Genomic DNA, 18,166 nt, shown 5'->3' with positions numbered 1-18,166 from the left:
TACTTTCTATGATGATTTAAAGATCACAGGAACCAATTTTGAATAATATGGGCCTTTAAGAACACTATCAGAACTGAAACCAAAACTTACCTCAGTGAAGGCGTAATCTTCCTTGATGTGGAAGAAGCGTTTGTTGTAGGAATCCAGACGGACCTCCAGGAAGTGGTCAGACCAGGGCTGTGGACAGAGGAAGACGTTATCACCAGAAGTACACTGCTGTATGCACACATGGGAGGTTTATCAGCTCATTGATAGCTGTACACGAGATTATCGATGCTAGAAGTTCATTACCATTTTTTTATATTTTTTACTCTGTCCCCGAAAGTTTGACCAGGTTTTGTATTCACCCTGTGTGTCTGTGTGTGTCTGTGTGTCTGTCCACCCGTGATAATTCCGCCATTTATGGACCGATTGTCACGAAATTTGATATGTGGGTTAAGCCCCTGTGCCCGATGCCACAAAAAAAAAAAAACAGTTTGGTGATCATCTGCAGTCATTTGAGGTCACACGGGTCAATTGAAAGGTCACGCCTGCACATCTGCTGGCTAAAATATTCACCCAATCATCACACAAGTTGGCACACACATAACCAAGGTACATAGGATGTTACAGGTTGAAACCGGTCAAGGTCACTTGAAGGTAGGGCTGGGCGATATGGATCAAAAAATATATCTCGATATATTTTGCTATATCTCGATATATGTTCAAGAAAAAATAACCCCCTAAAACTATAAACTGCAAAAACAAATCTGCCAAATTCCACAAGGTCCTTTTTTTTAAATTGAAGTGTAAGAGGTCGACAGTTTAACATTTAAGAACATTTAAGATTACAAAAAACCCTAATTACATAAATAATAATTTAACTGTAAAATAAAAGAAATAATATATATTTTCTTCTTTTCATTCATAAATAAAACAACTCAACACAAGTTCATCTTTGCATTAACTGTTATCCAGACCATAATCATAACCATGAGCTCATTTAGCAGAAGAAGCTCAGGATGTTCCTTATTTCAATAGATCCATGTTATTATCCAGCAGTAAGGAGCTCTGAGGTTTAATCTCACAATCCACTGCAGATCAAACCCAACGTTTCCAAACACTATTGTACAAGTGACACTGCAGCAGATTATAAATTTAAATATTCTGCATAAATAAACTTTACATTGTTAAACTTTACAATATATAAAGCATAACGACTCTAGAGCCACATCAGCCCGTTTGAGATAATAATGTGTTAATGCAGTTTTGCGCACGTGTGTTTACATTTTAAAGAAACGAAACTTAAGCTCATGGTTCATTTGCATAAACAGCACTTCTCACGCAGCTCAGCTCGTTTAGCTTCTTTCGGGCTAAAGGACGCGACTCGGTGGAATATGAGGATGTGCTGCTGATGTTCTTGTCTGTAAATGGTGGAAAAGGTTCGTGGTGCTTGAAGTTTTTCACTGGCACCAACTTTCGGCGTTCAGGGCGATAGTGACGAGTGAAGGAGACACGAGGGAACAAACTCAGGGAGGCGGAGGCGACGAGAGAGAAGGTAAACAAGCGAAGCGGCGAAATCAGAATTTAATATAAACATTATATCGATATATACGATATGTCAGAATTCATATCGAGTTTAAAAACTATCTCGATATATTTAAAATATCGATATATCGCCCACCCCTACTTGAAGGTCAAGGTAACCAAGGTCAAAAATGTGTTTTTGGTCATAACTCCACAAAGGATCGAGCTAGAGCAACGGGAGTGGTCTCAAAATATCAGAAAAACTGAACACTGACATTCTCATGTGTGACCAATATCACACAAATGTTCATGAGCACTGTACAGCTAGACACATTGCATTGTGGATATAACGGTCATGTAATATGAGCTGGGCTCCTCATAAGCTGCTTCCGTGGTGATGAACTGCCCCCACTGATGCCTCATGGGGGACCAGGTTGCTGTCTCTGATTGCACTTGTTGTAATACTGTATAGGGTGACCAGATATTCAAAATTTAAAATTGGGACACACCCGGGTTGTGATGGTCGGTAAAATTGTGAAAAGAGTGCTTAAATTGTCCTTACTCGACTCACAGGTGTCAGTATTTAATCTGAGGGACTTCTGTCTTTGCATTGTTTTTTTGTTTTTTTGCTCGTTTTCAAGCAAATTCTGTATTTTAGCTAAAAGACAATATATTGGACTCTTTACTGTTGGTGTATAACAAATCGGTTAAAAATAGGGACAACTGGGACATTTCTTGTATTAAACTGGGACAAATCAGTGGTTTTGGAGAAATCTGCTGCTTGTCCTGCATAAGTAGGGATGTCTGGTCTTCCTATTGTAATATAATGGATGTGTGAGCTACTGTGTCCCAGTAATTTCCCTTGTGTTTCAATAAAGTCTGTCAAAGTCTGAGTCTGATGTCTAAAGCTAACATAGTCAGTTCAGAGTTACAGAGACAGGAACTTTATTTGAACAAAAATTAATTTCAATGTGTGTGTACCTATTTTTTTTTTTTTCCAAATTAACTGTTCAAGAATATAGCAGAGATGATAATGCAGGGTGACCAGACATCCCTATTTACCCGAGACAGTCCCAGTTTCGAGCCCTGTGTCCCCTGTCCCATCAGATTTATCCAAAACCAGGGATTTGCCCCAGTTTTATACAAGAAGTGTCCCAGGTGTCCCTATTTGTGACCAATTTGAAACCTGCCAACAGTAAAGAGAAGCATGCATTGTCATTTGTTTTGGTAAAATACAGAAAAGCTGCTTAAAAATGGCCAAAACACAAAGAAAATGTGACTATACTGACTCACCAAGTGCATAACAGTTTTCCTTATGTACTCATTTCAGAATTTTATTATTACCAACCGCCCCAAACCGAGTGAGTCCAGTTTTTGATTTGGAAATTCTGGTCACCATATGATAATGACAATGATAACTTAACGTATAAAAACAGCTTTGAATAAAACCCAGATAAAATACTATTATAGAGATAGAGGCTGGATCTCCACTTGTAAATAGTAGCATATATAAGTGGAGTTATGCCATCACAACATAACAGTCCAATTTCCTTCAACTTATTTGCCCGTTAAGTGTTGCCAACCAATTAACTACTAATCAGTTTTAATATAAACATTATCTTTAAGTGAAGACACGTTAAGCTGTTACATTTTGCAATTAGCATGTAAAATGTGCTTCTATATCTGCATCTAGAGGCTAAAACTAGAGACTAGACCTTCTCTTTTAACGTTTTAATGTTGGAAATGCCACAAACGTCATAAAAAAAATGTCAGTTACATTTTTCCTCCTAATACTCCTAATAAATGGCTTTGTAATTAATTTGTATCTGCTAATGGGCTGTGCGCACTCACTATTATTAAAAATGTAAAATATACAATAAACAGTCTATTAAAATTACAATTAATTTACGTAAAGACTACCCACTAGTTTTTATGTGTAGATTATTTCAGTTTGTGACATAGTTAGAAAGCACTGAGACATGTCCCTTTCTAAGCACAGAAGTGAATGAAGTATGAAAAAGTCTATATTACACCATTTTCTGATCTGTGTTATACTGTTTCCTCATCCAAAACTTATCTGGAGTTGTGTTTTGTTTCATTCACACATGTTTTAAAATGTTAAACATATTAAAGATGAGAAAACTACCACTACATGACATCACAAAGTGGAACAGAGTATTTTGAGCTTTGGAGGCGTAGACAGATTAATGAACTAGGATTATTAAAAAATGTGTGAATAAAACAAAACACAACTCTAGGGATGTTTTTGATGAGGTAACAATATTATAAAATGGCTTAAAGCTCACAAAAAGAGTAATATAGAACCTTTAACCTTTTTTGTAAAGTAAAACCTGTTGTCAGTGACATCCACCTGCAGTCCCCTGTCTTTATTTAAATACTGATTAATTTTAACACAACTCAGCAAAGTAGAAAATATTTAGCCTGTCCAGCTGTGACAATAGACCTTAGCAGCAGCCTATGTGTGTGTTGGCGTGTTGGCGTACCACTTCGTTGTCTGGAAGCTTGTGGGGCATGGGCACGTCCACCAGGGGGAGCTCACGTGCGTGCTGGGGGTAGGCCTGGGACATGCAGGTACTGGGGCGGGCTGTTTTTGGGGATGACAGCCATGATCTTGATACGTTCACAGCCTTTGATCGAGCAGAAGGAGAAGCCCTCCCTGTGGTTATGAGCCAGGACCCTCAAGAAGAGCAGGCTATGGGACACACACAAAAACACTGTTATTAAAAGTTTGAGCCTTTACACACACAATTAGCAAAAAAAACAATTACCTCTAGTCACAGCACTTAACAATTCCAAAACTACAGATAAAAATAATTGCATTGTGAATTAACTTAAAAGGTATGATAACACTTCCCCACAACCAAGACATTAAGTCTGTGCTCTTACTGCCATAATAAATAAACTGCAATCACAACAAAACCTCTTAACGTGCAGATAGAGGACACATCCAAGTCTGTCTCACTCTCAGTATATGGACAGACATGGCTCATGTGAAAGCTCAGAACCTCAAGAATTCCCTCATTGAGCTGCAGAGGCTGCACTAACATGGATTCATGACTGGCTCCAGGCGCTGGGGTTTAGTGACCGTTCAGATCAGAGAGAAGCATTTTAGGTTTAAACCAACTAGATTTGATGAGGGCTTCACTCGTGAACTTATTTCTGTTTTCTGACTGGATAAATTGTCTTAGAACCAAAACATCAAATGACAAAATCAACCTTGGTCATGTAAAATATTGAAATAATAAATAAACATTACAAATGTTATCAGTGAAAGTGAAATTTGATTTGAATATGTTACCCTTGTATCTGGGCTAAAAAAAAATTTATAAAAATTACATACATACTATACAGTATCGCTGAATTCCTGTATTTTTATCTCTTAAATGTGCATTGTGTAACTTTTCTGGTGGAAGGTCTGTCAAATGCTTTTCTGCAAGGAAATGTTATTGCTTTGTCTGGAATTTTTACACAGTATGGTTTGAAATATTTCTATCTTCATGGAGACCAAACCAGACCAAGTTACAGGTCAGATCTGTGGAGGCAACCCTGCTCACAATCTGAATGCCTGTTTTTTTCTCTGTTTAATGTCATACTATGGAACATTCCAGGCAGAGCAATGACATCTCCATAGGAAAAAATAGGTGATGGACCCTGCACCACAATGCACACCTTCAATGCACCTTTCAATAACAAGTCACTTCTATTTTTTATTATTCTGTGTCCCCTGTGTTGCTTGTCCTGAAGCTCCACTGACCCGGTGTGCTCCTCCCAGTAGTAGTAGCCCCTGGTGGGGTGTGGGTGCTGCAGCTTGTCCTTGTTGTTGGTGGGGGCGTAGGTGGCGGTCTTGCGGGTGGTTTTGGCGACGCGGTCGTGCACGTCGGAGAGGATGGTGAAGGTGGTGCCTTGGGGGTAGCACAGGCCCACGTTGATCCAGTCGTCCCTATCAAAGCACACAAGAATCAGTCAAAGTGTATCGTAGGTGGTCTTGAGTCGCTTGAGTGGAGTATTAAAGGGCCCATATTACACTATTTTGTGCTCTATATTATAATGTTTCCTCATCAAAAATATATAAGGAGTTGTGTTTCATTTCATTCACACACAAACCCTGCATATTTAGTTAGTGTGTTTCTCTCAAATGGAAAATTTCAGCCCTGGAATTGCTTATTTCTACTGAACAAAAGGTAAAAGGCAACTTGAAAATTACTGCTTCATGACATCACAAAATGGAACAGAGTGTTTTGAGTTTTGGAGATGTAGACAGACTAATAATAAAGGATTACTCAAACATGTGAATGAAACAACTAAATTTTTTTGGATGAGGTCACAACATTCTAACATGGTTTCAAAGTCAACGTTGCATAATTTAGGACCTTAAAATACTAAAATATTGAATTATATTTTTAATGGGGCCGGGCACGTTAACGCGTTAACTTTTTTCACTTTTTTCTGACCACGTGAGATGCAACGTGCCCGAGCCTCCGCGAGCCGCGGGCCCGGCTCCGGCCGCGGGCTCGCTCCGGTCAGACCAGCCGTGCGCGCTGAGCTGAGCTTGTTTCTTTAGTTCAGTGTTGGAGTCACTGATTCACCCAGATACCACTGGAAGAAAAAATGTGATTGGTCCATTTCCATTCCATTATATTAACCCTTTGTTTCCCAAGAAATATCAGTCCAAGTTTATAACAATGATCTAGAAATTATCACTAGTGTGGTGTTCATTACTCACGGCCTAGAAAATATTCAATAAATATATTAGTAGTATAAAAGTCCATTCAATATTTTTTTCTTGAGCCTTCAATGAAAACCTTGAAGGCTCTGAGGTTCCCCTGTGAAAGAAATGCTGTTTGCACAACAAATGTATGGCTCTTTCATTTACATTTTCAATAAAAGTGCGCTATACTCTACTTTTTAATTCATTAATTGGTTTTGTGTATAACATGCGATTAATCACGAGTAAAAAATTTTATTTTTGCCCAGCCCTAATTTTTTAAAGAAATATTAGTAATCACAAAGAGGGTCTAAAATAAGTCAGTCCTTCCAACTTTCTGTTAGAATCCAGAAGGAGCGTGTGGCTTGGCATGATCAGGCAATTCCTCACTTATGCATTCAGAGCATCGTAATTATTCACCGCAATGGCTTTAAAAGAGCTTTTCACAACTTCTAGAAACCAGAGCGGAGCGTGTGGTTTGGATAGTCTGGCAATGCAACCACAAAACAGAGTCTGCAAATTCACAATATATAAAACATTTTACCAGTCCCTGTCTACATTAAAGTCGATATAGTTAACATTGTAATAGGCCTTGATGACGAAATAACTGTTATAAAAAACATCTCCATCTTAATTATTTGGAATATAGCACCAAAGGCTAGTCAAGGCTTTTTAAAAGGAAAAAAAAAAAGTAGCATTTCTTCAATTATGTATATAAATAAATCAATAAATAAATGACCATGAAATTAATACTGTGATAATATTGAACTGTGAGATTTGCATATTGTTACATTCCTATTAAGGACCAGAGATATGAAGGTCTCCTCTAAATTTCATTCTCATTCAAACAAGACTGGCTGTTTTTTTGTAGACACAAGATGGCGCCACTTGACTCAGTTTCAGTTCACAGACTGTTGCATCGATCTGTGCTACAATAGTTGCTGTAATGAACTGTTATGACTCAAGGGCTGAGAATCACTGGAGCACAAGTGACATTTTGGTCAATTTATCAAGGGCTTTTTTATGCATAAAACAATAAAGTTGTCTGACTATACTTTTTGCATTTAGTTGCTTAGAGAAGTGTTTGCATAAATAAAAGTAGACAGTATCATAAATCGTTGTACACTGACATCATACGTCGCTCAATTTCAACTTTTCACACGCAACGTTATAAGGATTTCATATTCTTGGATTTGTCTTTTGTTTTTGTTCTCGTTTTTACCTCATCTGACACCATAGCTACAACAACTACAGCTACTACAACTACTATAAACTGCCCGAACTAGTACAACAACCACAACTACCACAGCTACTACAACTACTACAGCTACTACAAGTACTTCAGCTACTAAAACTACTACAACTACCACAGCTACTACAACTACCAAAACTACCACAACTACCAGAACTACCAAAACTACTACAAATACTACTATTACAGCTACCACAAGTACTGCAACTACTACACCTGCCACAGTTACTACAGCTTTTATAAACTATCACAACTAGTACAACTATCAAAACTACGACTACTACTACAACTACTACAATTACTACTATAACTACCACAGCTAGTTCAACTACCACAACAACTACAACTTCAACAACTACTACTGGAGCTACCACAAGTATTAGAAGTACTACAGCTACCACAACTACTACAACGACCACAACTACCACAAGTAGCACAGATACTACAACTTCTACAAATACCACAACTACCACAGCTACTACAGCTACTACAACTTTTACAACTACCACAACTACCACAGCTACTACAACTTCTACAGCTATGACAACTGTGCCACCTGCTCTAACAAATACTGCTAGACTTGCTACTACTACTGCAGCAACTACTACTATTACAACAACTACTACTTACACTTAGCACTACTATTACTACAACTGCTACAACAACTACAATTACTACTACTGCACTTTTAAGGAGGCCCGACAGAAATGGTGTGGGTCACTGCACAGCTGTTGTATGTGTGTGTGTATATGTGTGTGTGTGCCTGTAGGGGCGTGCAGTCCTCTATATTAATAGAGTTATGAATCATTTCTGTGGTTGTCAGAGTCCACTTCCACAACAAATGTTCGCCCGCCTGCCTCGGGTCACTCGTCAAGCAGCAAAGAACAGGACCATTATATTTGTGAACAACTTCAGGGATGCTCTACTACTGTTAATTGATATTACAGCTAATTATGATATGCTAATTCCCAGTGGAGTTTCTATATATCAAAGATGCTGTATATGATAATGATAATCATATACAGCATGTATATGATTTTTACTTAAAGGTGCACTGTGTAACTTTGTGGTTGGGGGTCCATCATGTGTTTGTCTCCATGGAGATGTCATTGCTTTGCCTGGAATGTTCCACAGTATGACATTAAACAACTCTATCTTACATCTTTTTTTTTTTTTTTTATTACAGGTGGTTGTATAGCTCAAAAATACCTAGAAAAACAGGCATTCTAACTGTGAGCTGAGCTGCCTCTCCACAGACCTGACCTGTAACTTGGTCTAGTTTGGTCTCCATAAAGATAGAAAGGTTTATTTGTGGAACATTTCAGGCAAAGCGATAATACCTTGATGGAGAAAAGCAATTGACAGATCCTCTGAAGGGAAAGTTACCCATTATTTTATTTCACAATTATTCACGGTGATGCGTTTATAAGCTCTTTTCAAAACTTTCAAACAACAACTAGCATGCTAAGTGAACACTTCCTGATTTTCAGACAATAAACTTACAATATATCTGTACTGGGGAAAGACAAATTCATATTTTGCTTAAATATTGTGTTGTGAAGTGCAAGTTAGGGCACCGGCCAATCAGCGAAGGGCCATACATTCTGTGTGGACAACAATTCCCGAGATCGAGGATTTAAAGCTAAAGAGAATGTTTGATGAATTTTATCAAGGGGAAAGATATTATTGGCCTTCTTCCTACAGGATTTGGGAAAAGCTTAATATACCAGTTAGCCCCGTTAGCAGAGCATTACATACGTCACGACCAAATAGCAGCGATTGGTTAAATTTTAAAAAAGTACCTGCCTACCGTCGAGCGAATAAATCCTAATGCTGCAAGGTCTGACGGTTTCCACGAAGTGAAACCGGCTGACAGGTCAGGTTACTTTAAAGCTGCACTATGTAACTTTTCTGGTGAGTGATCTGCTATTTTGCATCTATTACTCCTAGTTTTATCACTCAACAACAGGAAAAAGCATATATTTTTACAGTGAGCGTGCTCGCCTCTCCACAGATCTCATCCATATCTTGGCATGGTTGTGTCACCTGCTTGCTTCCTTGGCGTTTCAATAGATACGTTTAATGTCATACTGTGGAAGATTCCAGGCAAAGTAATGATTTCCATGGATAAAAGCAGGTAGCGGACCCTCCACGAAAAAAGTTACAGAGAGTAGCTTTAATTTCCAATAGCATCTTGTCATGCATCCTCCACTTACATGTAACATTCCATGACATCTATACAGACCCATGTGAATCCTTAGCTTGATGTAAGAGCTCACTTTCAACACCCTTGCTATAATTCTATATCGGGGCGGACATTTTAATGGCATTCTAAACCCAAACTCAAATGACAGTTATATGAAATACCAGATGGTCACATAGAATTCCCCTGGGGGCCCTTGGGTGCTTTGGTGGGTGCTTGCGTGGGGCTCACTTGTTGAAGTTGATGATCCAGATGATGAGTTCTTGTGGTGCGGCGTGGTTCCAGTGTACTGTGTAGCCCTTGTACAGAGTCACCACAGGCTGGAACTGCTGGTAGTGGCTCTTCTTGGCCACAGCGCCCTCTAGAGTCAGGGGCCGGTCCGGGTAATCGTCTCTCACCATCTGCATCATCAGGTTGGCTGGGTTTTGGATCCTGATGTAGATCTAAAAAAAGATTTGATTTAAAAAGACAAGTGGTAAACAGAATGTACATGGCATCTCACTTAGTTTCTTGTAAGTCTGAGAATGAAAAGAGCACAAGTGACATTCCATTAAATGTTCTCGAGAAACAAAGAAACTAGACATAACTTTTAGTTTATTGCCTGTTGTCATATTATCCACTGGTTTCAGAATACATACATACCGTAGACCGTATATGTGAGTGGACATAGCTAACTGTCTTTAAAAAAGCACTTAAGGTATTAGACAAAAAGGCAACAAATTATCACTATTGCAGAATACTTGACAAATATAAATTCCTAAATTGGGACAACACATTCAAATATGAAGATTTAATTTTGGTATACAAAGTTTAGAATAATCTTGCTCCACCTCCTTTTAAGGAGTTTGTAAATAGAAATTCAAATCGCACAACAAGAGCAGCTCTAGAGGCGACTGCTCTGTGCCATTTAGGAAAAGTGCTTTGGGACAGCTCTCTTTTGCTTATCGAGCAGGTCAAACATGGAATACAGTGCCTGCTAATATACGAGAACTTTCGACACTGAGAGCATTTTCTAAAGCCTTAAAACAGTGGTTGTTCAATGGCCAAATATGTCACCATGTTTAACCAAATTACATTTTCTTTAATATTGAGGGGTTGTTGGTTTAACTCTTGGTTAACTCTTAAACTCTTGACTTTGAACTTCAAATGAACAGTTTGAAATAAATAGTATGTATAGTGAGTGTGCTGGTGTTATGTACTTTTGTATGATTGTTGCTTTACTTTTCATTGTCCTATAGATGATTTTACATCAACCTGCTGAGGGACTGAAGACGGAAATTAGCCACGCTGGCTATTTACATATTTACATTTTAATGTTCATTAATATGTGATGTCCATTTACAAATAAATAAAATAAGAAATAAGAAACGCTCTAGCTGCTGTGTGCCAAATAGGAAGTTCGCTAGGAGGCTCTTCTGGCTCCTTCTGACTGTTGCTCCTATTGACTTACATTGGAATATTGTCGCCCCTCGCTCTGTAACTGCTGCAATGAGCCTCATCATTTTGGTCTTAAAATGTTCATATTATCCCGCTCTATATGATCCTGATTTTTTTTTCCACTATTTTGTCCGTCAAAAAAATCCTATTCATAATATTGATCCTGGCTCGAGATTCGCTCCTGTAACTGTGAGCATCACGACCCTCATTTGAGCTGCGCTGAACGCTATGGGTGACGTCACACTCACTTAGTCCAATTCTTTTATACAGTCTGTGATACATACATGCATACATACATACATACACACATGCACACACAAATGCACACACACAAAGATGACTTATCTTTTGAATGAGACTTCAACTTGTTTGGGTTCATGTGCTTTTATCTCAGAAACTCTGGATTTCAATGTCACCATCAACAAAATCACACTGACCATTAACAGTGTTTAAAAGAGCTAACCCCAGTAGGCTAAGAGTTGTTGCTGGCCTTTTAAACGTTCGCTTATTTGTTTACTTTTGCTAATTAACGTTACATCAGTAATTCAATGAACAGTTGTAGTCTCTTGTGCAGATCTGTTGCTTTTATGTTATGGATAACTAACAGCAAAGCCACAGATGTAATCACTTTTAGTCAAATAGCTCGATGTATTAGATAAATAGACACATCAGCTGATTTTGGTTTCTCTCCCCAGACCTGTGACGTCAAGCGTGGAACTTGGGCAGGCAGTTTTGGCCTGAGTTCTCATGTTGTTGTACATTCAGGTGCATTTTTCAACTCAGAAAAACATTTTCTTGAGTTCCAGAGAACCGTATGAACACAATAACATATACATCCAGTTAATACATTAGTCTGAACATTATTATTACAAATGTAAATTATAAATCCATGTTTCAGAGTGAATTTTGGCTGTTGTTGACATTAAGGCCGTGTAGCCATTAGCATAACAGTGCATTATAACTGCAGAGGCTGAAAGGCACTGCAGACGCAGGTTCACACACTGGATGGACTGGAGAGAGCAACTAAAGGGAAAATAACAGAGGGAAGAACTAGGATCAATATTAAAGCTGTCGAAAGGCAAGGCGCAGCCACATTTTCTGACTCGGATACAGCTCGCCATTCTGAAATGTTGCCTGAGCTTCCAAGTAGAAAATCTGAGACGGGAAAGAGTTCCAGTTTGAATTTATAAGTCGGAACTCGGAAAATCCAGCCTCTGAGGACAACTGGAGCGCAGCATAACAGGAAGCCGAAAGCCATGAATTACTGAACCGAATAGATGTAAATGGGGTGAAGAGTGGGGGAGACATTGAGTGATTCATTTTGGAGCTGAAGATCCATCTCACTGAGTCACATTTGGTGTTATAACTTTTTAAAGGAATATGAACATGTTGGAGCGGTTTTCAGACACCATCATTTTAGTGCTTCTACAGTAATATATTTTACAGGGCCAGCTCTCACTTGAAGACACAGTGCAGAGTATGTGTCAAATCCAAATATTTTTTAACCATTTGTTTTTAACTTCTCATATATTTCATAGGAGCTAGACTTACTTACTTGATGAAATACACTCATTATATAAATTGTTGGGATTAACACATTACAAAAGTAACAAATTACTGCAATGCATTGCTTTTTGCTGTAACGCAGTAATGTAAGGCACTAGAGGGGGAAAACATGTAATATTTTACTTGGTACAAATGTCAGTAATGTCTAATGTCAGTGTTACAAAGTTTTTTTTAACCTGGACTGAAGTGGTGAGTTTTTCAATTTTCATACAAATTCACTAAAATCACCACGATATCAGCAGAAGTCAAACGCTGGAGGTGCGCCCGCTAGGTTTGGTTCTGGTTAGTCCTGTTTCCTGGTTTAGTCCTGGTTCAGCACTGGTTTAGTCCTGGTTTAGTCCTGGTACAGTTCTGGTTTTGACCTGGTTTGGTCCTGGTTTAGTCCTGCTTCAGCTCTGGTTTAGTCCTAGTTTAGTCCTGGTTTAGTCCTGGTTTAGACTTGGTTTAAACCTGGTTTAGTCCTAGTTCAGTCCTAAGTTCAGTCCTGGTTCATTCCTGGTTTAGACCTGGTTTAGTCCTGGTTTAGACCTGGTTCATTTCTGGTTCAGCTCTGGTTTACACCTGGTTTAGACCTGGTTTAGACCTGGTTTTGTTCTAGTTCATCTCTACTTTAATCCTGGTTTAGTCCTGGTTTAGACCTGGTTCAGTCCTCCATTCAGTCCTGGTTTAGTCCTGGTTCAGTCCATATATGGCGCAAAAGTCTGGCATCTTCACAATTATTTTTGTGAGAGTAACTTAAAATTCATGGAATAATAGTGTCATGCCGTAAATGCAGTAATATTGTAATATAGCATATTACTTTGAAATGACACTAACAAGTAATAAATAACACATTACAGTTTTGAAGTAACTTGCCCAAGAGTGATTATATTGTTGATTATGTATTAACCTGCATATAACAACTACATCCGAATGCTAGCGCCCCCACCTGTGCATAGTGACCGCTGCAGATGGCCCCTCTCCACTCGGGCACGTCGATGCATTCAGGGTGGCGCAGGAGCCAGTTGTCGTCTTTGACCAGGTAGGCCCCAGGGTACTGGCTCAGGGACCCGTCTGTGTCGTGAAGGATGGTGGTCTTGTCCCCATCCCTCTGCATGTGACTGAACCAGGGGCCCACCTCCCCAAAGAAGAGCCGTGAGGTCAGCTGAGGGACACAAAGAAAGTGAGGACGAGATGAGGAGCAGGTTATTTTCATAGCCAAAGTTTAGAACATCCCTGTGACCTCATGACTGGCACAACTAAAAGTACAGTTCAAAATAAAATTGAAAAAATGAGTAAATGCCAAGTACTTATTTGGAGGTGAACTTTGGGTTATATTGTAGTGCAATTTACAAAGACATATTATTTTCTTTAAAGGACCCATAATACACAATTTTCTGATCTCTGTTATTGTTTCCTCATCACATACTTGGAGTTGTGTTTTGTTTCATTCACACAAGTTTAACACACAGCCCTTGCATATTTAGGCTGAGTTCTTTGCTCAAACATAAAACACTTTGAGATGCAATTTTGTGCTAAAGATGTAGACAGATTACTAATAAAGGGTTCCTCAAACATGAGTGAATGAAACACAACTCCAGGTGTGTTTTTGAGGAGGGAACAGCATTCTAACAAGACTTAAAGCTCACAAGAGTCGATTCTGTATAATATAACACCTTTAATACTGTAAACTTATTTGTCCTGAAGTGGTCTGTTGTAGAAAAGGTTTCAAAAGTCATCTGGATAGTGTATTTGAATAATTTATTGAGATCCTACGCAGCACCATGGTCTTGGAATCATTTACAAATTATTTTAAATTGGAATCTATGGTGTCATAAAATTGTAAAAAGTATAGTGACTGAGACTTGTGTATGTTTACCTTGAGAGATGAAAATGTTTTTATATTGTGATATTTTGTGATTTTACTCTTTTGTATTGATTGTGTTGCTGCTACCTTGGCCAGGTCTCTGTTGAAAAAGAGATTCTGAATCTCAATGGGCTCTCCTGGTTAAATAAAGGTAAAATAAAACATTTATAAAAATAAATCAAGAAGTTTCAACTGTCATCCAAAAGGCTTTTTTTTTTTTTCAGATTTTTCAAACCCACAACACAGAACAGGTAAGACCAGAGATAGGTCAATATATTGGTTGGCTGACACATCAGGCCGATATTTGGATTTTTTAGCAAATCGGTTATTGGCCTTTAATCTCCAGCACACACAGCTTTATTTAAACACTTTAATATGAAGAGTTAGGTGAGTCTGAAGTAAATTCAGATAACATCATTTGAAGAAAGTAGTCAAAATCGGCCTTACAGATTGGCTCAAAAATATCGGCAGAGCTTATTGGCCATCAGTTGGATTCTCTGGATTCTCTGGCAGTAAAAATCCCCATATCAGTTAATCTCTAGTAACAGCCACATATGTGCAATGCTTCAAACCTCTACATCACTGGAGAACACACCAGAAATCATTTTCAGTCTGATCTAGTGGTCTGGTCTAGTATTTCCATCTGCAGGTACTGGTCTCAGGAGCTAGTATGACTGTACCAGACATACCTGCAGATTGAAAATGACTTGAAAATGTCAGTCGAATGGTCTCAATTTCAAAAGCATTGTCCAGATGACTACCTTTGAAACTTTTTCTATCAAAATGGTAACAGAGAAGCTATGAATATTTTCTAACATTCCCTGGCTTACCAACTGTGATGTTACGTATCTTGGTTCATGAAATACAGTTCAATGGGTTTGGATAGGTTTGTCAAGGTAACACATTTGGAAGAAAGATATATTGTTACGTCACGATAGATGACAATATTGAAACTACTTATGTTACAATAAAAATATTTTAAAATCATTTTCAAAAAGCACAATATAATTAAAGGGTCCATAATTATGCTATTTTCTGATCTATATTATAATGTTGTTTCCTCATCTAAGACATACCTGGAGTTTTGTTTTGTTTCATTCACACATTTAACACACAAACCCTGCATATTTAGGCTGAGTTCTTTTCTCAGACATGAAACACTTCACTCTGTTCTACCTTGTGATGTAGTAATGCAAGTGCTCCACTGTGTTTTAAAACTCCATACACCTTCACTTTTTGGATGATTTGGATGATTTCAGCCCTTGAATTGACAATTTCCACTAAACAAAAGGTTAAAGGTAGCTGTTCACTTGAAAACTACCGCTTCATAACATCACAAGGTGGAACAGAGTATTTTGAGCTTTGGAGATGTAGACAAACTAATAATAACGTGTGAATGAAACAAAACACAACTCCAAGTATGTTTTTGATGAGGTAACACCATTATAACATGGCTTAAAACTCACAAGAGTCAATTTGTGCAATTTCGGATCTTTAAAAAGCATGAGTTACACACAGCTACACTAGCAAAAAGTAAAATAGTTAGTCCTGGATGTTACTTTTTCATCCATCGACAGCACAAATGTTACCATATTACATGAAAAAAATAGCAGAAACCTCTTTACTATTGCAACAAAATTATGCAAACAATACATATGTCCCCTATTTCAAATATTGAATTAGATAAGCTGATATATAGTAATTACCATGACAAGATCTAGGTTTGAAATAATGATGCAATTCCAGTGATGGAACGTAAAGAAATAAAAGTAGTAAAGTACTTTACCGAAGTAGATTTTAAAACTGACACTTTTTACTTTTACGTTACTACATTTGAGAGCAGGTATCTGTATTTTCTACTCCACTACATTTTTGAACAGAACTGAATAGTAAAAGTATTTGTATTACTGTTTGAGACCAGCAGAAAAAGCAGAGGGATTTATTTTTAACACAAGTATTCTGATCAAACAAAAATATACAAATAAAAACAGCTAGCCATTGGTTTTGTTAAACAAAATTCAGCACAAATCTTTATCAAAATCAATAATTTGAAGTCTTATAAGACCTTAAAATATATGAAAAATATTTTGACTTTTTACTCTTTAAGTACATTTTTAAACAGGTACTTTAATAGTTTATTTAAAAGTGCATTAAGTTTTCAAATGCTTTTCTCCATGGAGATGCCATTGCTTTCTCTGAAATGTTTCACAGTATGGCGTCAAATCTTTCTATCTTCATGGAGACCAAACCAGACCAAGTTACAGGATAGATCTGTGGAACGGCAACTGCACTCACAGTCAGAATACCACTTTTTCTAATTATTTTTGAGCTATAAAACCAGCTGCAAATGAACAAATGTAAAGTAGAGCTGTGTTATACTGTGGAACATTTCAGGCAGAGAAATGACGTATCCATAGAAACACGCAGACAAAACAAACAAAAAAGTTACACAATCCACCTTTAAGTAGATTTTTTTTTGATATGATACTTTTACTTTCACTTGAGTATTTTTGCTCCAGTATCTGCAATTTTACTTAAATAACAAAACTGAGTACTTCCTCCACCACTGTGCAATTCTAGAAAATGGTTTAATTTTGTACAGATTTTGACCATGATATGTATATACATTTATAAGAAGAGGGTCTCTTTCTGGGCCCCTAAGACCCTGATGCCTGGGACAACAGACCCCTTTGTCCCCCCATCAACTCCCCTGTATGACTGACCGGGACTTGGTCAAAGGTGAGCTGGGACACGTTGTTGTTTGGACAGCTCTGCCAGGAGTTGTTGAGCCTGAAGCCGAGGGCGCTGGTGTGGCGTCCATCTAAAGCCACGAACTTACGGAAGGTGCAGTTATGGACGCGGATGGGCCCGTCGTACACCTGCATACCTCGCAATGGAAAGTCTCTGAGGGAAGAGACACATGTAAGATTATTATGTTATCCAAACTCACGTTCACTCACTATTCAACGGCACACTATCCTTTAGGTTCGCAGAAGTATAAAAAATCTGATACAAGTTGAAACTAAAATTAGTATCTAAACTAGACACTCTTCTGAGCAGATATCAATACTAAAAAAGTCACATTCACAAGGCAGAGATGAATCTTTCCTGAATAGCTTTAGAATGATTTTGTGCTGTATCAGAACAAGTATAAGAGCACACAGATTAGTATACACCCATGGACCACTATGGAACCTACCTGTACCACTGAAGGATTGCACAGATATAAGAGAGCATTGTAACATAAAAGAAAGTACTATGATTTAATGTTAAAAATCACATTCTATTGTCTAAATTAAAAGGGTTTTCTACTTTCATCGTGGTATCGGAAGCAGTATTGATTTATCAAGTCTATTCCTTAGTATCGAAATTGAGTTTGAAATTTTAGTATTGTAGTGACAACACTACTACCCTTCATTTCTAAACCTTCATTACTGGCAGGTAAGTCATCAAAGGTATAATATTCCCTACAAAGCAAGCATGGTCAGACTTGAATGGACCATGCTACCACAAAGTACTGAGAGTTATTTCAGTCTCATGTCTCTCTTTACAGCTCTCAGGCTACTTCAATTATTCTGCAAAAGTTACGTCTACAATGGCATAGCACATTTAACAATCTTTAAAATGTGA

The 18,166-nt window shown here is 38.0% G+C and overlaps 1 protein-coding gene across 1 annotated transcript in view; it reads right to left on the bottom strand.

Moving 5' to 3' along the window:
* The window catches only part of LOC110162588 (cell migration inducing hyaluronidase 1), a 139,609-nt gene that overhangs the window by 3,525 nt on the left and 117,918 nt on the right, over nt 1–18,166 (bottom strand). Inside the window, 7 exon segments of the mRNA XM_020927486.2 lie at nt 91–177; nt 4,011–4,112; nt 4,114–4,219; nt 5,282–5,467; nt 9,919–10,130; nt 13,619–13,834; nt 17,260–17,440. Coding sequence (XP_020783145.2) covers nt 91–177; nt 4,011–4,112; nt 4,114–4,219; nt 5,282–5,467; nt 9,919–10,130; nt 13,619–13,834; nt 17,260–17,440 — 1,090 coding nt within the window.

The sequence above is a fragment of the Boleophthalmus pectinirostris genome, unplaced genomic scaffold (assembly GCF_026225935.1).
Source record: "Boleophthalmus pectinirostris isolate CB_2022bp ecotype Guang Dong unplaced genomic scaffold, ASM2622593v1 HiC_scaffold_19, whole genome shotgun sequence".
Taxonomy (NCBI): domain Eukaryota; kingdom Metazoa; phylum Chordata; class Actinopteri; order Gobiiformes; family Gobiidae; genus Boleophthalmus; species Boleophthalmus pectinirostris.
Note: the sequence above shows the minus strand (reverse complement) of the source record. Positions and strands in the feature narration are given on the sequence as shown.